The sequence below is a fragment of the Manacus vitellinus genome, unplaced genomic scaffold (assembly GCF_001715985.3).
Source record: "Manacus vitellinus isolate BGI_N305 unplaced genomic scaffold, ASM171598v3 scaffold_3_pilon, whole genome shotgun sequence".
NCBI lineage: Eukaryota > Metazoa > Chordata > Aves > Passeriformes > Pipridae > Manacus > Manacus vitellinus.
Genome location: NW_021940535.1, coordinates 4,039,269 through 4,063,844, shown reverse-complemented (window position 1 = coordinate 4,063,844; position 24,576 = coordinate 4,039,269). Strand labels below are relative to the sequence as shown.

Genomic DNA, 24,576 nt, shown 5'->3' with positions numbered 1-24,576 from the left:
AAGGAAGGGTGTCTTAAAGCAGATCTTTCAAGACCAAGACTATTTTTAGGAAGTTTAAGTGGAATAGAGATCAACTGAAGAAATGGTACATGGAGAAACATGGATAAAAACCTGTAAATGAGTTTGCAGAAAATGTTTTTATGTGTTCTTTTACTGCACCCATCAATAAAATATCAATATACTGCTGGCTGGTTACTTGTCACTATAGGAAAAAACAATGGACGTTGTAAATTTATTTTCTTAGGAAGGCATCTTAGTTTCAGATAAGTATTTTGCACATTAATTTGGCTTTCCTCTTTCATTCTTATTTCAAGCAGTATACAGTCTGTAATTAATGCAATGGACTCAGCTGAACAACCTTGTAACTGACAAGAGATGGTCCCTTATGACCTTCATTTTAACATTGAAAAATTAGGCAAAACCAAACAACTTCTGCCAAAGAATGAGTAAAAGATGGTTTGGAAGGTGTCCTTTTTCAATAAAATAACAATATTCTGTTAGATGATCCATTAGTCACTGATAACTGGTCTATTTTTTTCGATGGTGAAAGCAAGTTAATTTTTTGTGACCTTTATTTCTGTTCAACTTATCAGAGAATCTGATTTTTTTATTATTTCTATCTTCTGCTTTAAAAATATTAGATCTCGCTTAGGAAGACAATGTAAGAGTTCAAATTGTGATTTTTCATCCTTATATGTCCCAGTGTCATGTACATTTTTCACTTAGGAGTAAAATGAAAGCACAGACATCTGGGTTGCAGGGAGGGCTCCCTGAGAGCCAGGAGCTCTGTAGGGGGCCTGGCAACCAGTTCAACAACCCCAGCCCCATGCACTGGGCACCTCCCTGGAGAAGGGTACAGGACAAGATGTGAGCCCAGGAGGGTAGGGCCATGGGGACATGGTGACACTAGGGCAGGGGCTAATGGCCCCAATTCAGGGCCACAGGCAGAGTAGGAGAGCCCCTGGTGGCTGGGCAGCCACAGTCAGAGCAGGCAGTGACTTAGGACCTCAACAGGGTGATGGGAAAGGGGTTTAACGTTTTAAGTGAGTGATGTGTTTGTCACCTGACAGGGAGTTACAGGTGCTTTTACTTACTCTGTGAGTAAAGCCCTCCCCTCTGCATACTCAGCTTTTCCATAAAGACCCTCACCCCTGAGTCTGTTTGTTACTGCTGTCTGCTGATAAAATTATGGTTGACTCCTTTGTACAGTCTTTCTGAGCACTGGAGGACAGACAAAGTGTTACATGAGAGGTGGGTATAATGTGCAAAAGCTGCATGACTGCTGGTGAGAGATGTTGCATTGCCTTGACAATAAGTACGTTTTTAGTCTGCTGATTGACATTTTACTTACTTCCCTTGCTTATAGTTTCATGAAGCCTGCTGGTTTTCAGACAATGAAAAGAGATTTCCTCAGGAATGTGAGCCCTGGGTCAAAAGAGTTATTTACACAAGGGACAAAAACTGCGCAGACCTATGCGCTGCATGGAAGCATAAGGTTCATCAGAGGCAGCATGTTTCATGGCATGCAGAGGCAATTACCAATAATCTTTTTTGAATATGAAAATGAACAGTCATTCATGTTTCTCTGGGTAGGTTTGGGTTTTTTTCTGTCTCATTTTCCAGCAGGCATGGGAGCTCTCACCATCAGGCAGGTATTGTGGAGCTGATCTTTAGAAAGCTACAGAAAAAGCATCCTGGGGTGCCTTTTTCAGCCTTTGGTTAATAATAGCTAATATGAAAGTGGGAATAGATTGAAGGGGTTATCCACATACCTGTCACACTTGCCAGCTGACTTTCTTGTTTATACAGTGAACCCTTTGAGACTTTTCCAAGAGGGAAAAATTTGTGTTTTAAGTGAAAAACAAGCCCCTCTTCTTTGGCCTAGGCAGGGGCTGCCAGAAGTAGAAATATAAATGCCTTTTAAGGATCTAGGATGCACGAATTTCCTCATTCTCCTTAAGTTAGCTGAAAGCTCTAGAGCATGTTTCAGCAGTGACTCAAATCTGTGATTGTTGGATGAATCTGTGGAAGCAACAAAAAAAAATAAAAACAAACAAACAAAAAAACCCTCCTACCTTTCAGTCATTTAAATTTATGGTAAAACATTGCCTTGCAATGAAACGAAGATTTGGCCTGTAGCCTGATGGGTTTTAGTTCTGCCACATAATTACATGCAGTACTATTCACACAAACTGAGACTGACTGTGCGCCGATAATTTGTGAAGTCATTAACGAGGTTTTTGAGGAAATGGTGAAAATTAAATATTATCAGCTGGCTGGTTAATGGGCATTTACTGCGTAGTCTAGTCACTGAAATATAAGGTCTTTCATTCACAAAGGAGGAACACATTTGTTCATTTTGCTCTGGCTCTGCAGATGGCAGTGTTAAGAGATTATGCATTTTTGGAAATGTCTTGAAATATTTTTGCATGGTCATATAAAGGCAGCAATGAAGAAGAAATTCTTGAGGTGCAATAGGAACATTCTGTTTACTTATGAATCAGAAAGTACTTTAAGATTTTGAGCAGGTTTATGTTAATAAATCCTCATGGTAAACTCTACCTTTGGCTGCTGTTTGGCCTCTAAGTCTTAAAGTCACCCAATTTTTTTTAACCAAAGTCAGAAGCCTTTGTTATGGAAGCAAAAGAAGTGGGCTCTTATTTCTCCCTTGCTGAATGAATAGGTGCCTACAGCAAATAGTTATTCACATCTCAGCTGTGTAGATGTGATCAGCTGGTAGCCTGATTTAGGAACAGTATTATCCTCCTGTACTTCACATAACATATTCCCAGTGTATATCTTGTGTTTACTGTTCAGCCCACCCCTGTGTTCAGATTAAGCTTCAGTGTACAGTGAACCAGTTAGAGATGTAACCAGAATTTGCTCTTTTTACAAAACATAGCAGCTTATCTTAAACTTAGAAAACATTAGACCTTATCTTTCTGAGCAAGAATTTTTTTCCTTTTCATCATGGGAGTTGTATTTAAAAATGTGTGCGATGTGAATGGGATTATAGATATATAACTGTGTGGGGATCTGTGTCATACAGACAGAGGCTTAAGGTCCTTCAACTTCATAAGAATCTCGAATTACATTCTAGATATCTTTAAATATTTAAAATTGCAGGCTAAGAGTACTTGCAATTAAAAAAAGAAAAAAGTATGTTTAGGTAGTGTACCATTTATCACACATGAACTTTTTGGAATACAGGCAAAAATGAAGTCCCTGACTCCATCATGCTGAAAAGTTATACTAGAAAAGTTTGTTTCTAGAGAGATGGCCCTTCCCAGATTTAACTACAACGAATTTACAGAATGGGTTGTTGAATGTTTAGAGCTGGAGAATCCATTTTATAAAACTTCATTCAATGGTTTCTAGAGATTTATGGTAGTAATCGCATGTGGTAACCATTCTATATGTCATACCTGCATGCACTGTGGGGAGATGAGTGATTCAGAAAATATGCAATATAATTTCAGGTAATACTCAATGTATTTACCTCTGATCTTTGAATTTAGGGAAAGAGGCTAGTTATTCACAAAACCCTTTTGCTTTTGCGAAGTGGCAAAAGATATGTGTAGTGTGTGATTGTTTATGTACACAAACTTCCCAGTAGAAAACACAGTACTAGTTGTCCAGAGGTTTACTTTGTGACTGACATTACTTTCAGTGATACCTGGAACAGTTCATAAGAATATATGATAGGCAAATGTTTACTTGAAGCTCTTTCTGATTCTTCTAATTTTAGAAACAAACATAAATTTTGGCTACGTAGACATTTCATGGAACATGCAAATGATATATATGAAGTGTGAAAATATTTAAATCCTACCAATACACCTATGTGTATTGACACAAAGTACACACGTACAGGAAAGAAATAGAGTAGGCATCAAAACTGTGCTCCAAAATGCTTGGTATTTAAAACAAACTCTCCAGACTTAGAGTGAATTTAAGGCTACCTCAGCTGCCAATATCAGGAAACACACTGGTATTTTTAACTTCACCCATTAGTAGTTTAAGATGCAATATCCTGAAAGCAGGTTTGCTGCTTTGAGCATGAAACTTTAACTACTGCCACATTTCTTTTTGATGTACCTGCAGTAACTCTAGGTTAGGGGTAATAACTCAAGTTTAGGTTTTGTTAGATCTTGATTTTTCTATGTTTTCTGGGATTAAAAAAAAAAAGTGAAAAAATCTGTAGGTTTTTTTTTTTAGTTTGTTGAGAAAATCAGTAGCTCCTCTGATGAAAACTGCCTACCAATTACACATTGTGATGCAAAATTTAAGGATTGCGCAGTTGATAACTGCAAAGACAGCAGGTGGAAAAGGGCATAACCAATGAAGCAGGTAGAAATTTTGATGTATGGAAAATTAACCTCTTTGCAAAACAGAACCACCACTAAGTTTATAGCTGGAATTCCCAGATGCTGATGGGCCATCAGAGACAGAGCTGTCTCTTATGAGTGATGTGTAAACTGAAGACAATCCATCATCTCAGGAAATTGCAGGGCAGTCGTTGTAATACAGGTGTTGTTTCAGTTTCAGCAGCTACAGCTGCTTAAAGAAATGAAAGAAAGACTCATACATCCAGCAGATAGGCAAAGAGTCTGTATAGGAACAATAAGACAAAGATGTACATTTTATTTTTGTGAACAAAAATCTGGAACATTGACATTTTCTCACTTTCTTTCTGTTCTATTAATTTAATCTAGAACTAAAAATAGATGTATGTGTTTTCCATAGATATTTCTCCTGTGATGGCCTAAAAGCAGGTTTCTTTGGTGAATCACATTTTGCAGTAGTAGAAAACCAAAACTGTATTTTAGCATTGAAAATTTCAGAAAAGCTTAGATTTAAGGTTGGATCTGAACTTTTTGATTGTTCCATATCTGATTTTGTCTTCCCTTGCACATGAGTGTAACCGTTTCCTAAGAGAAAAATGTGTTTCTTTCTAGAACAAATCAGTATCACGTATATTGTTTTTGAAATAAAGAAACATGTATGGTTATAATTCAGGAGGAAAGTGGAGGGTAGAAGTTTAGTAAACAATCGATTTATTATTTGATCTGATTATTTGTTAGTTCCTTAGTCAAAGTTGGCATGTAGGGAGTGCAGAGCAATAGTAATTTTATTATTTAAAGCTATATACACGCTTTGTGTGAATAGAATGGTTATTTTTTTACAACATCTTAGTAGCCATGCCCATAATAATTTTGAGAGGAACCAGCTCATGCAGTGAAGAGATTGCAGATCTAACAACGCGCTACTGTTGGTTTTTCCCTGCATCAGTATATTTTTGGTTTTTACTTTATTTATAGCTAAAGAATAGTTTACATGAAGAGGATGAGAAAAGATCAAATGGAGCAGAAATACAAAATATGAATTATGCTAATTAACTTGCAAGCAGATCACAAAATGTCACTGTTTTTAAATTTGGTGTTGAGAAGGTTACATTTCAGTTTGGAAGGGGTGGGAGGTGCTGTTTGCTGCTTCTAATTCTGTCAAATGGTTAACCTTAATCATCTCTGGCAATGGCAGACCTGTCTTTGGAAATACCCTGAGCAGGATCCTTAACCAACACCTTCTCCAAAGGATGTTTTCTTCCTTGCCAGAGAGTGACAGGTCCTTTCACACAACCAGAACCAAATTGTTTGAATCCAGAATTCTATCTGGCATCCTCTGAGCCAATATTTTTTGTATAGAGTTAAAAAGTAAAATCTTTGCAGTTGTTCATTTCTCCATTGTATTCTAATAGATAACTATTCAAGAAAAAATTATCCTGAGCTGACCTCTTTTTGCATGACTGTTTTCTCTAAAATGTACTAAGATAAACCACAGTATTCAGAGTGGATCATGCCACTGTACAACATTTTAAAATTGTTACCAAGGACAACATAAGTTGTTTCAAGACATCAAGAATCTGCTTTCCTAAATCTTGCTGAATGTAAATTTGCCACTTTCTTTGGAGACAGATCATGTTGCCCAGTAACTACTGTTGCCTTTGTCTTAGACCTCCTTCTTCTCCAGACCCTGTGTCTATGACAAAAAGCAGTGCAGACCAGTAGAAGGAGGTTCTTAGGGCTGAAACACTTTGTGATGTCTGATGTCCACACTGTACACTTTCCAGAGTGTTTTATTTCAGACTAGTCTTGGTCTGCGATTCTATGAATGCTCATTAGTGTGTGGAGTGCTTTAGGGGTCCTTCTGAAGAGCATCTTCCAGTTTAATTTTGTCCTGAAGGAATTTGCTGTGCATGCTCCAGCTCACTGTGAATCAAAGTGTGAAGACAGTCCACAGTATTTAAAAAAACAAAAAAAAAAAACAAAAAAAAAAAAAACACAAATCAACTTTCCCTGGTCTGAAATAAAATATCATGTTAAACACACTATGAATTGTCAATAGTAAAAGCCTACTAGTATATATGTTCCTATTTTACAGCTTTAACCTCTTTAAGTTTTCCCTCATTTTACACATGTAGGTATATTTTATTTAAATTTGTTATAATCCCCAGTAGATTTTTTTTTTCTGTATGGAAATTACTTCCATGGTTTCAACTTGCCCCTCCTTCATTTCAGCTCTAATTTTTTGTCTTGTCCTCCACTACTGGATTCAAAGTTACCTATATGTTGCTGAAGTCTCTGGCAGATGTCTTTGTCTGACCTGAGTGCTCCTTAGCACCTGTCAGCCTTCTTTCTTATTCTTATTTAAATTCTCAAAAGCTTTATCATTTTTGTTTGCCAGCAGTTTCACTCCAGTTGGATAGAAGTTCTGCTGGCCCAAAACTTCTGATGACCCAATAAAACTCTGCTTTAAATTCTCTAGTTGTATTTAACACAGTCAAGTGTGACACTTCTGCTGTCTAGCTCTGTTTGCATTTGCAATGGGAAGCGTTTTAGACATCTGAATTCTTCATTCTTTTCTTTTTTTTTTCCCTGCATGAAATCTAAGTGCCAGCTTGCAGTTAGCCTGACATAAAGCAGATGGGGCAAACAACCGCTTTTCCAGTTTGACCACCAAAAGATAATTTAGGTAAAATTGAAGGTTTTTGGATTTTACTTAAAATTTAGCATGGCACTTAAAGCCCAAGTGCGACAACAGATAACCTGATGCACATATGTATTTTGATGGGCTTTTACAGTATCTTTACCAACAGACAAGGAAAGGATTTGAATGACAGAAAATCAAAACCCACTGGGTTATGATACTCTCTTGGCATACTCAGGACCTCTGGGGAACCTGGTCCTGGTGGCTGAGAGCAAATAGTGAAATGGTTTCCTCACCAACCACTAGTGATAAAAGTGGTGACTCGTTTTCATCAGAAGTAATGTTTTCTTGAAGTTAACAGAAAACACTTATCTCAAGAATTTATTAGTCTTTGAGGCTGATAAGTTGCTGTCCTGAAACTACCTAAGAAAAGCAAAGGAGAGAACGAGAAATGGAGGAAAACAGGATGTACAAATTTAGAAAGCAGACCTAAATTTTATTTTTTTTTATTCCTTGTATCCCAAAAAGACAAGTTACAATCTTTTGGTCTAAAGCGGAGATGAAGGAACATACAGTTATATTGTCCACACAAGGGCAAAATTAATAATAACATATTTCATCTTATATGTAATCTCAGATTTTACTTCTGATGAACTTCATTTTAAAAAAAAATACTGAGACATTACTCATATTAATTAGTTGAAATGACACAATTTTGGGGTCTCAACAATATACACTTTCTAAATTAAACTCAAATATCAAAAGTAATGTAGATAGTAACATATTGCAGAATATATAGAAGCCTGCAGCACAAGCTGAATGAAACAATGTATTACCCAACTTTTTTGGCATTAACTATGCTAAAGCAAAACCAAATGAGCTTACCATATTTATTATTTAAATATCTTTCACGAAGTGTCCATATAAAACCTCCTGGTGCATTTCATCCACTCTAGATATTCAGTAATTATCTAAGCAAGTGGTCCTTAAGTAGCTAACAAGGATCTTGTGACTATTTAACATTAAATAAAACCAATTCATTGAATCAATGTTATTGTGGATAGGTGTTTCATTAGAGGAATATCAGATTAGAGAGGGGTTGGCTTCCATTCACTTCCAAAAGAAATCTGAAGTGCCTGGTTTATTGTCTGTTAATAAAAACATACTATTTTCCCCCAGCAGTGAGGGTGAATTACATTTTAAAACAGTATGTTTCTGTCTTTCTCTTGAAAGCATTTTAAAAATCTGATGTGCTTAATATTTCTTGGCCATATTGACTAACCAATATAGTCTTGACCAAAGTTTAAAACTCTGTATTTGTCTCCATTTGGTTCCTTGCTAAAAAACCCCAAAACACCCCAGAAGAAATGGATGATTTATCTGGAGAGATTCTGTTGATAATTAAGCTGGCTGTCTGGTTTCTTCCTGCCACTATGCTTGGCCCTATAGCTAGAACACGTGGCTAATTATATATGTTCAGCCCTTCTAAAGGGCCATCTGGGGACTGTTGACTATTTACTGTTTGGAGAAACATCCACTGAAAGGTTTTATACTGCCATGGTGATTGATGGTTACATCTCAGTTCCTGCCTTGTAGGGTTTTAATTTTTGGTTTAAATGGGAAGGTTGCTCTATGTTTGTGCAGAGTCCAGCCTGTGACAGGAGTTGTTGGAGCTCATCTCAGTCACAAAAATGCAAAGGCTTCCTGATGATGGTGAGATGTCCCTGGCTCTCACAGTGGTGTAAGGCAGCCAACAGTGGCCCATGAACCCATACAGAAATGTTTCTCTCTCCAGTATGGAGAAATGAGGAATGAGTCAGGAATGAGTCTGAACTTTCCCCCAAAGCCTCCTTAAAGAAACAGCCATGAAAGTGGTTAGTTTTTTAACTGGAGGTTTAAATGACTGTCCTTCCATTGTAGGCTGCTTTACAGTTGGTCTCAAGTCATGGATGTTAAAAAGCAGATTCATATGTCTTCACTGAGAGCTTTTGGAGATGAGGGAAGCCTAAGACCCATACTGGAAAAATATTTCAAAAGAGTTTCATATCCTGAGCTTCTTGTTTGCAAGAAACAGTGTAGAGTAGTAGTCTCTGCTTGCCTTGATTCTGGAAAGGGTCCCTCTGCAAATCCTATATGTGAACATGAGTGCACATGGGCTGCTTATTTTGAACCAGCAATACTCGTTGCTACCTGTTTGAAAGTCCAAGATAACACACTTAAATTATTTAGGTTTTTTCCAGAGATGCCTTTGTTGAAATTTAGTTGATCAAATCAAGGTTGTAATGCATTCCAGATAGTTTTAAACCTGATCTTCTGAAATAAGTCAGAAGAAACTTGAGAGTAATGAACCTTTTTTTGTTTTCTCAGTTCTGTTATTTTATGCAGTCCTCACAGAATCAATTCTGATTTAGTTGTCTATTAATTAAAACAAAAAAAAAGGTTTCAAGTGGTTTGGGGAGAAAAGTTCTACTTCAAAACTTTGTTTCTCATTAGACATTTTCAGATCACACTGAGCTAAATAGTTTCTGGATACCTCTCCTTCGAAGATAGGCTGAGAGTTGGTGTTTTTCAGCTCTCCCTGGAAAAGGCTTTGGGGAAACTTTTTTGCACCATTTTCAAAATATGAGGGGTCTTATAAGAAAGATGGAGAGACGAAGGCCTGTCATGACAGGACAAGGGATAATGGTTTAAAATGAAAGGGGGGAGATTTAGATTTTTTCCCTAAAAAGATATCCCTGAAGATATGAACAAATAGACAGACAGATATATTCACAGACACCCACACTTAGTTGTACTTATATAAGGAAGATGACTATTCTTGTAAATAATTCTCAATGCATATATGCTCCTATAAAATTTGGCTGAAATGTGCATAAGCATGTAGGAAAGCTGAGCAAATGAATATAGCTGTATGTATTGCATTTAATTCATCCTAATGTACAATTGAAACTGAGGAGGTAAGTGTATAATATTTGAGGATCCAAAATGAACACTAGGAAATAGACACCTAATTTTCAGTGTCTCTACTGTTGGAGATTTGACAGGCACCTTTTCCCTTACCTATTGCCAAGACACTAACTAGTTCTTTTAAAACCAGACAAAAATGCACCTTCAAATTTCTTTTTGTACTATGTGTAGGCCTAGAGATTTGTTGAAGACAATGTAGTTTTTATTAGCAGAAATTTTCCCTTGGTCACACAGGATTGTTAGAGAACACCTAGGCAAACTTGACATCCACAAGTCTATGGGCCTTGACAGGATGCATCCGCGAGTGCTGAAAGAGCTGGTAGACACTGTAGTGATCATCTTTGAAAACTCCTGGTGATCAGGAGGGGTGCCTGAGGGCTAGAAGTACCCAAATACCATGCTGGTCTTCAAAAAAGGCAAGAAGGAGGACCCAGGGAACTATGGACCGGTCAGTCTTATCTCAATCAGGAAAGGTGTTGTAGAGCCTCATTCTGGAGGCCATTTCTATACACATGGATGCAAGAAGGTGATCAGAACTAGTCAACAAAGATTCACTAAAGGGAAATCATGCTTGACCAAGCTGATTGCCTTCTACAATGAAACAGCTACCTGGATGGATGGAGAGCAGTGTACATCAATCTCAGCAAAGGTTTTGACACTGTCTCTCATAACAGCCTCAAAGGCAAAGTCTGGAAGTGGGACAGGATGAGTGGACAGTGAGGTGGGTTGAGAACTGGCTGAGTAGCAGATCCTAGAGGGTCATAATCAGTGGCACAGGGTCTAGTTGAGACCTGTCACAAGAGGTGTCCCCCAAGGTTCAGTACTGGCACAGTATTGTTTAACTTGTGCATCAATGACTTAGATGAAGGGGCAGGTGCCTCCTCAGCAAGTTCCCTGATGACACAAAGCTGGGAGGAGTGGCCCTCCAGAAGGATCTCAGTAGGTTGGAGAGACAGACAGAGAAGAGCTATCTGAAATTCAACAAAGGCAAATGCAGGATCCTGTACCTGGAGAGGTGTAACCCCATGCACCAGTACAGGCTGGAAGGCAGCTGTGAAGGACCTAGGGGTCCTGGTGGACAACAAGCTGTCCTTGAGCCAGCAGTGTGTACTTGTGGCCAGGAAGCCAATGGTATCCTGAGTTGCATTAGGAAGAGAGTTGCCAGCAGGTCAAGGGAGGTGATCCAGCCTCAGTCCTGGTGAGGCCTCACCTGGAATGAGGTGTCCAGTTCTGGGCTCCTCAGTACAAAACAGGCATGGAGCTCCTGGAGCAACTTTCTAGTGGAGGGCTATGAATATGATTAAGGGACTGGAGCACCTGTCTTAAAGGAAAGGCTGAGGGAGGTGGGCCTGTTCAGTCTCAAGAAGAGACAACTGAGAGAGACCGTATCAACATCTGTGAGTATCTGAAGGGACGGTGTCCCTTCAGCTGTTGGAGCCAGGCTCTGCTCAGTGGTGCAAACCAATAGGACAAGAGGCAATAGGCAGAAACTGATGTACAGGAATTTCCACCTGAATATGGGGAAGAACTTCTTTACTGTGTGAGTGACTGAGCACTGGAACAGTTTGCCCAGAGAGGTTATGGAGTCTCCCTCACTGGAGATATTCAAGAACTATCTGGATACAATCCTGTGCAATGTGCTCTAGGATAACCCTACTTGAGCAGGGAGATGGGGCCACTGTGATCCCTTCCAACCTTATCTATTTCATGATCCTGTGAGAAGTTCTGGTCTGCAAAATGCTACTGCCTTGTTGCTGGTAATGTTTTGAGGCAAGTAATAGGATTTTCATTCTAAAATCTTAGATGGCTTGATTGCAGTTCTCTACTAGTACTAGCCCAAAGGCATCTCATTTCATGAGGCAAAAGTAGCCATGAAATCATATGCTTTCCAAGAGGGAGAAGTAACTAGAGAAGATTAGGAAGGCAAGTAATCTAGTATGCAAGAGTAGTGCACCTAATTCCATAAACAATTGGATTACATATTATTTAAGTTTATTACTACTTTAAAAATTTGGAATTGATGGTTTAGCTTTTAGATTTTCTAAGTATTTGGCCATATGTTTTCTTTCTTGATTGTCTTTGTTTCTATTTGATACTTTTGTATTTTATTCTTCTATCTCATTAATACAGGCTACAAATAGGTTTGACCCAGCAAGTTTCTGTTTTATAGGAGGGTTCAGCTCCTTTTTCAGAAGATGCATCCTGACTTTCTATTGTGTAAAACAGACTGAAAATTTTTGTATACAGAAAATGCAATATGTACGAGTCAAACAGTCTAAATAGGTAATATTACTTGTTTCAGCCTTTCTGCTTTTGTAAGGGTGAGCTGTGTATAGTTTTAACAGCAACCTGTCATCCTGTTGACCCTTATTTTACGCTTTTATGTCAGTGGTTTACATCTTGCATTATGCTACTTTGTATTTGGTATATACTTGTTCTAGTGTGGTCCCTTGTTTCATGGGTTCAAATTCTAGTTTGTTCCCAAACAATAAATTTAAATAATTTCATAGAGTACAATAGAACAGATCAGCTGGAAGGGACCCACAACAAGGATTTAGTCCAACTAATTGACTACTTCAATACTGACCAAAAGTTAAAGAAGAGCTTTAAGGGCAGCATCCAAATGCCTCTTAAACATTGAGGCACAGGGCATCAACCACCTCTACAGAAAGTCTGTTCCAGGGTGTGCTGGTTCAAAGGTAAACCGGCAGGGGAAATAAACCCAGCTCAAAAGAGAGATTATAAGTCAGAATAACAATTTAATAAATATTATACAATAAATACAATTATACAGACAAGCAATTGGTTTTAACCCACAAAACCCAAATGTATAACCCAGCACCGTGGAGCATGAACAGAGTGGTGTTTGTTGGGCCCCCTCTCCCCGTGCTGAGCCCCACGTGGTCCCCCTGAGTCCAAAGTAAAAGGAGAGGGAAAACCTGTTGATGAGAGTGCTGTTGCAGTCCACTCAAGGGTGATGATCGCAGTCTGGTTGAGAGTGGTGATCACAGTCCTCTGGATCCCACGAGTGGTACCAGAAGTCCCAAGACCCCAAGATTATATATCCGCAGGTTCAGGCAGGAATGCCTACTACCTCCCTCAGGGCTCCACAATGGGTGTGATCACAGGAGCATCCTCCTATCTCACAGGCCTCTTAACACCCAGCTTATAGCCTGAGGGGTCAGGCGTGCTCTGGGCAGCTGCTGTAAATGGTTTGTTGTTAACAGTTTCTGGGAAATGGCATGGAAGGGTATAGAATACACAGTTTTGGGTTACACCCACACAGTGATGAGCTAGTCCCAGATGTTCTAACTAGGACACAGGGTTTGACCACCCTCTGGGTAAAGAAATGTTTCCTCATGTCAAATCAACCCCCCCCATGCTTGAAGCTGTGAGCCATTCCCAGATCCCCTGGCACTGAGTACCAGGGAGAAGAACTCAGCATTTTCCTCTCCACTTCCCCTCCTCAGGAAGCTGTAGAGAGCAGTGAAGTCACCCCTCAGTCTCCTTCTCTCCAAACCAGACAAATTCAGTGCCCTCAGCCCCTCCTCAGAGGACATGTCTGCTGGCCCCTTTACCAGCCTTGATGCCCTTTTTGAGAGAGGCATCAAGTACCTTTGCATCCTTCTTAAATTGAACTACACAGACTACTCAAGGTGAGGCTGCACCAGCACTAAATACAGAGTGTGATTATCCAATCACCTTTTTTCACTGGCTGGTGATGCTGTGTTTGATGCACCCCAGGATGTGGTTTGCCCCTTGGCTTCCAGGGCACACACTGCTGACTCCCACTGAGCCTCCTCCTAACCAGCACCCTCAGACCACTTTCTACAGGGCTGCTCTTCAGCCACTCCTCTACCAGTTTAGTCACACATCCGATGTTACTCAATCCCAGTTGCAGAATCAGGCATTTGGTCTTGTTCAGTTTCATGCCATTTGTGATATCATAATGCTCCAGTCTATCCAAATCCCTCTGCAAGACCTCTTGTCCCTTGAAGCAGTCAGCAGCATCTCCCAGTGTGGTTTCAGCTGCAGACTTACTAACTGTGCATTCAACTCCAGCATCCAGATCATCAGTACAAATATTGAACACAACTGGCCCTGAAGAAAAGCACTGGTCACCAGCCAGATGTAGCCTCATTCACTACAATCCTTTGAGCCCTACCCTTCAGCCAGTTCTTCACCCAGTATGCCATCTACGTGCTTATTTCACAATTGGACCACACGTCTAGAAGGATGCTGGGAGGGACAATATCAAAAACCTCACTAAAATTCAGAAGAACTACATCCACCACCAGGCAGGTGACCTTATTATGGAAGGATATGAAATTAGACAGGACTTTCCCTTTGTGAACTCACATGGACTGGGCCTGATGATTGCATTGTCCTTTAAATACCTTTCAATAGCACCCAGTAGAATCTTCTCCATAATTCTTCCAGGTACTGAGATTAGACTAGCAGGTCTGTAGTTTCTTGGAGCTTCCTTCAAGCCCTTATTGTAAATCAGAACAGTGTTGGCTAGTTTACAGTCAGTGGGGACCTAACCAGGCTCCCAAGATCTTTCTAGATGTTTGAGGGGGGTCCTGCCAGAGTATCTGGTGCCTCCCTCATTACTCCAGCATTAATCCCATCAGGCCCTATAGACTTACAAAAAAACCTAAAAAACAAAACAAAAACAAAAAGCAAAACCAACAACAACAACAAAAAAGGACATTAATGGCTCTGTTTCTTCATCCCTGTTTGTCAGGTGACCATCTTCAACCAGTATTGGTCCCATGTTTTCCTTGGACCTTCTCTTGCAATTAACATGCTTGAAAAAGCCTTTCTTGCTTGATGCAACACTGGCCAATTTCATCTCTAGTTGAGCTTTGGCCCTTTTTGTCTTCCTTGTGCATATGTGAACCACAGTTCTGTAACATTCTGCAAAGCCTGATCTTGCTTCCAGAGATCATGCAGTTTATTTTTCCTCCTGAATTCCAAGAGGAATTCCCTGCTCAGCCAAGTCTTCTATCCTACTTGCTTGACTTCTGACAATGGGTTTTACTGCTCCAGTGCTTTTAAAAGGTGATTCTTAAAAAATGACCAGCACTTGTGAACCCGTGAGCCCTCAAAAGCAGATTCCCAGGTGACACTGCTCCTTGGGTAGCTAAAAGTTTGGTCTCTTAAAATCCAGGTTGACCTTTTTTTTTCTTATTGTACCAAATTTTATTACTCAACCATTTCACGCTAAGGCTGAGTATGCTTCAGCATGTTGATAATTTTTAATACTTATTTGGGGAATATAAGAGGTCCTCCACATAGGTCTAAGGTAAATGCCACATGGGCTTTTTGTTCTTTCATTGTCTGCTATACAATACAATTTCTTCTGCCTTTTGGTATTTTAAATAAAGCTACAATTCTTTTGGGATGCTCCCTCAGAATTATAACTGTGGTGACATATGGGGTGCTGGAAAGATGCATTCAGCATTCAAATTCTTGTGAGAAAAGATACCAGGCTGACTGCGTTTGTTTATGGTAAGAAATCACTGTCAAATATTTAGGACTCAAGTTGGCCTACTTTGAATGCTTTTAGTGTGCTTGTGCATATTCCTCTGTATTCTGTGTGCCAAACCTGTCATTGATACCAGTGATGACATGGGTACAGTTCCCATTGAAATGCAAGGGAACTGAAGCTATATTCATTACAAAAGGCTATTGCAAATAAACTTCACACCCCTATCCAAGTGTGACTTATAAATGAGGAAAGTGGAGTTCAGGGCAGTATAGTATTCTGTTTCCCCACCAATCCAATAATGGATTTTTGTGTGGACTGTGATTTCCAACTGACTACTGACCTATACAAGAAAAAGGGAAGAAGGCTGAAAAAAAAAAAAAGGAGAAAAAATTCTTTATTTGAATAGCCAGCTTGAAGTTTCTTTAATTATATTTGTTCTTCCTGACCTGAGTAACACATCTTTGAATTTCACAGGTGTAGAGAGAAGCAGTCAGTCATTTCTAGTGCAAGATCTCGGGTATAACACTTCTTCAAAGCCTGCTGTTATAAAACAGAAGCTATTTTCCTGTCTACTGAAAATAGATATGGTTTCTTATCCTAGGTCAATGAATATCTTTATAATATCAGCAAATTATTTCTTCCTGTAACAGAGTTCAAGAAAGTGCAAAATTTTTTCCAAAGTTCATTCTTTGTTACTTCAAGCCTCTATCTTTCTTGCTTAGAGGTATATGAAAGTAACAGTCGGAAATGAGAGGGAGAAAGGAGCATTTGTGGGATTCCACCACTCAATGAAAAGAATTCCGTTAATAAGTTTGTTGGCACTGAACAAATCATAGAGGCCAGGCTTTTATGAAGCCCCTAATCCTAACATGAAAGCCCCAAATATGAAGCCAGTTCTACTAAAAGGATGGTGGTATATAAGAGGATTTGTAGGCTCATGATTTGCTGCATTGTATAATATATAAAAAAGCAAGGGCATCCTATGGACGTAGATTGAGAAGTACAAGAAACTAAAAGGTGTTGGCCAGCAGCCTATTGATCATTCTTCTTAATTATGCAATACAGAAGATTTCCAAGTGAGATTTTGGAGGAGGAAAGCTTCAGAGATTTGCAAGTTTGTCTGGGAAGACTCCTGAGAACAGATAAACAGATTTGAATTCTGTGTATTCTTATCTTACATAGCATAAAGGTGCCTTCCAGAAACACTTAGTAATTCAATGAAGAAGAAATTATTCCTTGCCACAAGTTAGGTGAACAATAGCCTGTCTTCTAAATTAACTCCCATACTTCTCTAATACCCAGGAAAATAAGAGAATGAAGTCTAGATAGAAGGGATCCTAGGGACTCTTCCCCTCTAGAAATGCACAAAAGAGAATGGGTAGTGACACTAAATTTATTATGAACTGATGGATAATGAGAAGGATTATGCTGTATTTTTTATCACTTGGGAATTACAGGGTATTAGTACCCTTAGTGAAGGCCCCTCTAGGCTGACAATTTAACTGCAACATTGCATAATAATTATACAGGCAATATGAAATCTTCAGCAGCTTGTCTACTTTTCACTCCTATCTGCAATCTATTATACTCTGTAGTCTCGTAAATGGATTTATAGAAAATGGTTCCGATTTTTTTAAGGCATCACTAAAAATGCTAATTAAACCTATAATGATGTGCCTGCTGAGGATAAGGCATCAAATGCACAAGCTCAAGGATAAAATGTCATACTGGGCCAGTCTAAGACTTACTTGAATGTAGAGAAGGACCAGTAAATTTTTGATTATCGTTGGTGCGTTCTCCGTTTGTGGTGTATTTTACATTGATTTATGGAGAACTGGAGAAAATATTGTGAAATTTCATTTCCAAGTGGGAAGCTTCAACAGAATGAGTTTTCCTTTTGGATGGTGTTCAGAGTAGAACAAGAGTTAGTATTTATGACATTTGTCAATCTTTAAGATATGTCTGTGTCTTTTAAAGTAGCTTTTGTATTCCCAGATATCTTTTTAGCTTGATAAAATGTTTTCATCCCTTCATTTGTGTGCATGTTACCAGTGTCTACACTGCTGGCAGTTTTAACTTTCACATTTTTTGCATTTATGATGACTGGGGTTTTGTCACTCGTATAGACTGGACTGCAGAAGATAGAGTTGTTTTACAGGCTCATGCTGCAACAAGTGATGGACAGTCAAGGAATTCACTCACCGTGCTCAGTAAAACATAGCCTCGCTATTACATGAGGAGTGTACTCTCTGGAGGGTTTTACCAGGACTGTATGTAAGATGTTCATGTGTGAATGTGTGAAACTGGAATCGTTTCCTCTGTGAACAATTTGTACATTAGATATACAGTGGCAACCACTTCAACAAATAACCTCAGGGTATAGTAAATCTCTTCTGTTTAGTAGCACTCACCTCCACAGGAACTTCCTTCTGTACCCTTGACATAAACTGGTTTGAAGCACATGTGTTCATTAATTGGATCTAATAATGATTATAATATTCTTTCTCTCCTGCCTGGGAATTTATTCACTATAAAGTCATTTTTTCTGAAGCGCTTCTCCTGAAGGATAGCCTTGGTAAGGCTCTGTCTTGAAAGGAGCTGATGTACTGAAGTCTATCCATTTCAATGCAGGAACACTAAAAACGTTTGATAGTAGGGATTGGCAAGATTGGGTCCAATAGTTTTCCATATTATTTTGAAGAATAATAAATTTGCTGTTTTTTCTATATGCGTTTAAGCAGTCATTGATATGACAGGCAAGAACTTTTAAACTTCCTAGTTTTTGCTGGAACTGTAACTACTTTTGTTTTCAGCAACAACAAAAAACCTGATTTGCTCAGAAAATGTTCTTTGAATAGCATTCATGTAATCGCAACTTGGCACTATGTGTATTTGTGTGAAAAGACAATTGATGATATTTTAGGGTTATAATAAAATGGCTCTTCTTAAGCACATCCTTTTAGAAAATTGGCTGTATTTATCTTGCTCAGAATCTCAGCCTAAAAGCTTTTATTATTGTTAAGTCAAGCTTCTGCACAACTAATGATTAGTAGAAATATTTCTGGAACAACTGATATTTGATTTTAAACGTAAATGTTCTCGACTTTGTTTCATACTTGTTCCTTTTCTCCTACTCCTCTCTTCTGCGGTCTTTAGTGATTGTGTTGATTTCCACCCATTCCCCAAATCTTTTATCTATATACAATTTTCTGCACCCAGATGTTTATGTACTAAAACAAACTGTGGTTTTTGCCTTTTCCCTGGGTAACACTATGACATCTGTATTTAGTTTTCTGCTGCTGTTGTTGCTTTCAAGTGTGTGCTGCCATCTATGGAGTAATCAAGGAAATAAAGCTGCTATAAAAAAGATGCTTTATCAAAAGATCATGGAAAACAAGATCTAGCTAGCAGAGGAGGTATTGTAGAGCAGTTGGCCAAATCTCAAGAAATCCTGTTTCTCTGTATTCCCAGATCTCGCAGCAAGTACAGGTGACAGTATACCTTTTAGAAAAATCAGTGATTTCTTATATTATACCAGAGAAACTATCAGGGCAGCCTGAAGATCAGAATAAGGTTGCTTTGCCCTCTAATCAGGTAACTCATTCTTTTTCCTTCCCTGTTACCTTTCACATATCCTAGTTCTTCAGCAGTTTCCAAGATCTACTTACAATTTCTTTCTTCACTTGTTTTTTAAAGCTTAATTTTAATTCCTTATTCTTCCCCAGCATCTTGTTAACTCGTCTATGTACAGTTTCAGCCTGCCAAGTTCCAAGTTTCCCTCCTTCAGATCCCTTCAGAATGCAGTACTGAAGATCAACCCTCATTCCCTCTTCTCTTTCATAACTTGCTTGATGTCTATTTTAGAGTGTACATTTATTGCAGCACATTTATTCAAGTTGGTCTGAAAAGCACTTGGAGGAGTAATTTTCTGTGTACTGGGATATCTATATACGCAGAGAAGCTATCAGCTTTTATCTTGATACTGTTCATGTGCTTTTCAGCTTGAAAATTTTTGACTAAGGATTTTAGCATCTTACCACCTTGAATGGGGTTAGGTATATGAGTTCCCAGCAATCAGACTTCTATTCATTTCAGTTAGGAGATGCGACAAAGAACAACTATGTCTTTAGGTCTTCCCTCAGTGAAAACAGTGTTCGAGTGGGTGTATATTTAACCACTACTACTTAAATGCCTTTTATAACACAAGGCATTAGAATCAAAAGGAAAAGTTTAACCTATGTGGATGAAGAATTCTTAAAAATATCTTCTGACATTTTCCTCTTATTGCTGAACTCAGAAATTGATCTTATTTTCCAGCATCAGAAACAAAATGAAGGAAAAAAATCAATGCTGAAGATTGATCAATGTTTTTCAAAACTGACTTAATAAGATAAGAATCAATGCAGCTGTATTATTTGCCATTCTTTTATCACCAGGAATTACCATTCAAACATGGTAATATTTGATTCTTAAGTTAAATGTGAAAATATTTCAGTTATCTCCTACAGAGGAAAAAAAACTTATGAAGGAGGAATTTATTTAGTCAAACTTTGGTTTTCTTTTTAAACCTAGTTTTAGAACTTTGAGTTCTGCAGAAACTGAAAACAGTTTGATATTTTAAGTGTCAGTATATAATTGTTCCTTTAATCACACAGACTTAAATAGAACAAATTATTACTTGTATTTGCAAATTAGAAGCTCTGATCCTCCCTTCCTCCTGCAAATATCAGTTCCATCTTGCTTGGTTGAGAGATCTGTACTCAAAAATTTGAAGATGAGCTTGGGCACTGAATTTCCCCCATGGCAGGCTCACAGTGCTTTGAATTTAGAGTACTGTGCAAATGCATTGACTGGTTAACCTTTTTTGTCAAAAATTAGTAGGTTACTTGGAATTCTTTTGTTTGGGTTTTTTCCCAATGTGCATTCCCTTTTCTGCCACCACTATCCCCAGTAATATTAAGAACCCTTATTGACTTATAAAAAGAGAAGTCTTAAAAACTGACTTCTATTAAATTAGTGGAGTAATCCCTAAGACATAAATTTGTCCTAACAGTTCAGAGGGTTTTTTTTTTTTAAATAATTTGCATTTCAATATTTCAGTTCCTGTTTACCTGCTGCCCTGAGTTAGCCCTTTGGGTTCCCAGTTTGCAAAACACAACTGAGTGCTAGAAAATGTCCTTTTAGGGAAGAAAGTTAATGTTCTCACATAATCACTGAAACATTGAACTGGAATTTTAGGGAGGTACTAGACACTGAAAGACTCCTGATAAAATCCTAGATATTGGTGAGCCTCTGGTATTGTTTAAAGATTTATTTCATGAGCATAAGAAGACAACTTTCTGCATAAATTTCCATTGAATTGTTTCCTTATCTATAAGCTGGGTGAGAATGTCATGAAATAGGAAATGCAGACCTCATAGTAGTTCAACATAGATTTTGAGAACACACAACTTAATCAGGTTCTCTGTGGGGCCAGCTACTTTTACATCTGCTTTTCATATTCCCTTACTAATAGATAAATATGGTGAGTTTGCTCCTCTCCTAGAGTAGCTCTGAGCAGCAATATTCATTGGAAATAGACAGTCCCACCCCTTCATCTCTTCTTCATTATCAGCTTCATTACAGACAATATTTGCAATCGTATAACAAGAGAGCTTGTACTTGTACTTCTCCCTTTCCCTCTGTGCTGTGAGAGAGAAGTAGCATGGCATATTGCATAGCTAAAAGGTTATCAAGCCTGAATTTGTTACACCTCTGAATTTGGCAGGCAAGCATTCAAAACCACTACGGATATACATGGCTCATCACCACATGAAGCTGGACACCCTGAGAAGACAGATGATATTGGATTGGTTTTCTTGTTGCTCTGCAAACAATCAAATAGGCTTAAGCTATGCAATCTGATACTCTCTAATTGACAGCTTTTCCAAGGTTCATTTGTTAACTGAGAGCATGACATGTATTGAAGTTGTTTCTTCATAATGCATTTGGCATTAACGGGAGAAGTTGTTGAACGCCTCAGACATCATGTCTCAGCAATAAGATATTTTGCCTCCAGTTTTGACTTTCTAACTGGTGACTTTGTATTTGCAAGAGCATGTGAAATGAGCATATGACAGGACAAGGCATGAGAAAAAAGCTTAAATACATTTTCCTTAGAAAATTTGTGAGACGGTGTTTTTTGCTGCTTGGGACATTTACTTGATTTTCACGATTCAACTGTGTTTTTCTTGCTCTTGGTATAAAACCTTGGTTTCTTGTTTAACAAATTACTCACTGAATACTCATTTGGTTTCAGAGAGTCCTTTTATTTTGGTATATTTATAAATAGGCATATATGATTTTATTTATAGTGATGAAGAATTTGTGTAAAAGACATGCTAAGGAGTTTGACTTGCCCATGCACCCACAAGCAAATAAAATAAACCATTAAAGATTCTTAAGGTTCCCCCAGATGAAGCCCATGTTTATTTGAAAGAATAAATTATCTGTGTAGAAGAGACCAGAGATGGTTTCTTCACTGATCTTGTCACTACTTGACATTTGCTGTTTTCTTGTAGCTAGTTTCCATAAACACCTCCTTAGTTTCTCAGAACACATACTGTGCCAGAACTATAACACTCAGCACTTTTTTTTTTTCATTCTGTGAAAGATTTCCTCTATCTACTCTTCCTTGCAACTGTTCATATGCTGATACCTGGCAAGATGTTCACACAGGGTCTATAAGTGCTAATTAAGAGCTTTGTCACAAATCCATCATCATTAATAGCTGTTGTTTCTCCTGCATCCCATGAACTGTAGAGTTACAAGATAAATTTATCTTAGGTGTACAAAAAATTTTCTTTAATTTCAGTTTTTGTTCTTTCTCATTGTAAGCATGTTACTTTAAATATTTAGGCTAATTTCTCTAGCACCTAGTTGAGTTTCTGCACATATTTGTCCTTCTGGGAAGAGTACATGCCTGGGGAAGTACATGAAATTTTACAGATGTTGTCAAAATAATGAAGGAGTTTCAGTGGCACTTTGACTAGCATTGTTTAGGAAGTGAAACACAGCTGTTTAGATGAGGAAAAAATGAATTAATGGATCAGGATGCCTTCATTTCATGGGAATAAAGAGCCTAGCTTTGACAGAAGTGTCTATTCAAAAAATGATAGGAAAGAATGCACAAAGCCAGACTCTGCTTAGAAAAACCTAGAAACAAACCAGAAAGCCCTGAGGTCTGGAACCTAAGCACACATCTCTCCACCCTCTGTAAACATTAATGGCCTGAGTTCCTGCTGCAATGAAATATTCCTCAGCTCTTGGGGGACATTCTGGACCTGTCTCCATCTGAGTACTTTCTATTTTATTTGCAAGGTCTGTTAGCAGGTTCGGGTGCCTGGCAAGCATTGACTCCAGAAGCCCTTCTGTCTTGCAGGGCAAGCACAAGCTGCGTGTGGACACAGGACTGGAAGGCACCTGGTGTGGCCTCATCCCCATTGGGAACTCCTGCGAGAGCGTGACCACGACAGGCCTTAAGTGGAACCTCAGTAAGTCATATGCCTCTGGGATGGTGGGTTTGATGTGGTCCTAACCATACATTTACACCAGCATCACCAGTGCTGAAGGGCCTTACAAGTTTAAAGGTGGAGCCTGGCATTGAATCTCTGCCAGGCCATTTTTTTTCTTAGAAATGAAGGGGCTTTTACAAAAAAAGAAGAGAAATACGTTTAAACCTGAGATATCACAGGCAGAAACATGTTTTCCATTTGGGAGTCATTGTGCTCTTCAAATAGAACATTTGTTGAGGTCATGATACATTACCATCTTGATACATTACCCTCCAGGGAGAAGAAGCCACGAGTGTCTAAACTTCTGTTTATAAGCCATAAAGTTACAACAGACAAATAATAATGTGATACAGATTATTAAAGCTTCCTCACTTCTGAACTGCTTCATGTATATTGTCTGTTTGTCAACTCTGAATTAATACATCTTTTTTCTTATTTTAAAGTGGAAAAAAGGTGCATTTGATCTAGAACCAGGGACATTTATCTGTAAAAAAGGAGGTTTCATGATTAAAAAAAAATTGAAGCAACCTTCATCCTCCTGCCCCTTCCTCCTGTACTGAGTCATTCAGGATGTATTTACAGAGGAAAGTAATGGGATATTTTCAATAAAGATTCATTAAAACTTAAGAGGGAGGAAAGCAGTAATTGAGAGGCTCTGGTCTCACAGTCTGACATGACCAGGCTTTAGACCCATCCCATGTAGAAACGGCATACGGTTCTCACAGTTTGCAATGCAGTGCCTTTGCTGGCTAAAATCTGAGATTGACCCACTGTGCCAGGCAGCAGAACACCTGCTAGTCCAGGGAATTTCTTACTCCACTGAGAGCTTGAACATGTGCAATTAAGATGGTGGTAGCTCAATAATGATAAAAGATATCAATATGGCATTAATTTTGGGATGTGAGAGAATTGCCAGATGAAGAGATGCCAGGCTAGCAACGCTTTTGTCCTTTAAAATTGGATTGGAAGAGCTGACTATATTGTATAAGGGACATTCTTTTAATTTGAAAAAGTGTCAGATATTTTCACTTGTACTTATAAGTACAATTGACAAATAAGGTTCTGAATCTGCATCTGCTCATCTCCTGTTATGCAGCGAATTTTGTGGCCCATTGCACTGAGACACTAATTTCTCAGAAAATGTTCTACCTGCCATGGTGAGGGGAAAAAAGCTCAAACCAACGTCATGTTAATGAAGGAAGCATCTCTGAAGCCTATGTCATATTGCAAAAGGCTACTGTGTGGATCAGAATGTGGTAGATGCTGTGAGGCTGCAGCCTTTCTTGTGGTTTTTACTATTAGTTTAAAATGCTGTTTTTCAGATACATCAGAAATTTCTTGAGCTTAATGACAAAAATTTCATCAGATTTACAAGGTGCTCATTAGAAAGACGGTAATTTTAAAGATGGTCTGTTTGCTCCCACAAATGACATGGCTTTGTGGCTTTGTTAGTACTAAATTATGATTGCCTGGTCTGCTGAAGCTATGGAAAAAGGGATTGCTAGTCTAGCTGTGCCAGCTGAAAGAGGGCACAGAGGGGATATGCAATGGCAGCAAAGGTTTTTTCCTATCTAG

At 38.5% G+C, this 24,576-nt stretch overlaps 1 protein-coding gene across 1 annotated transcript in view; it reads left to right on the top strand.

Annotated features, from left to right (window-relative positions):
* The window catches only part of TPK1 (thiamin pyrophosphokinase 1), a 239,763-nt gene that overhangs the window by 151,877 nt on the left and 63,310 nt on the right, over positions 1 to 24,576 (top strand). Inside the window, exon 6 of the mRNA XM_018075854.3 lies at positions 22,869 to 22,980. Coding sequence (XP_017931343.1) covers positions 22,869 to 22,980 — 112 coding nt within the window. The remainder of the gene's footprint in view (positions 1 to 22,868; positions 22,981 to 24,576) is intronic.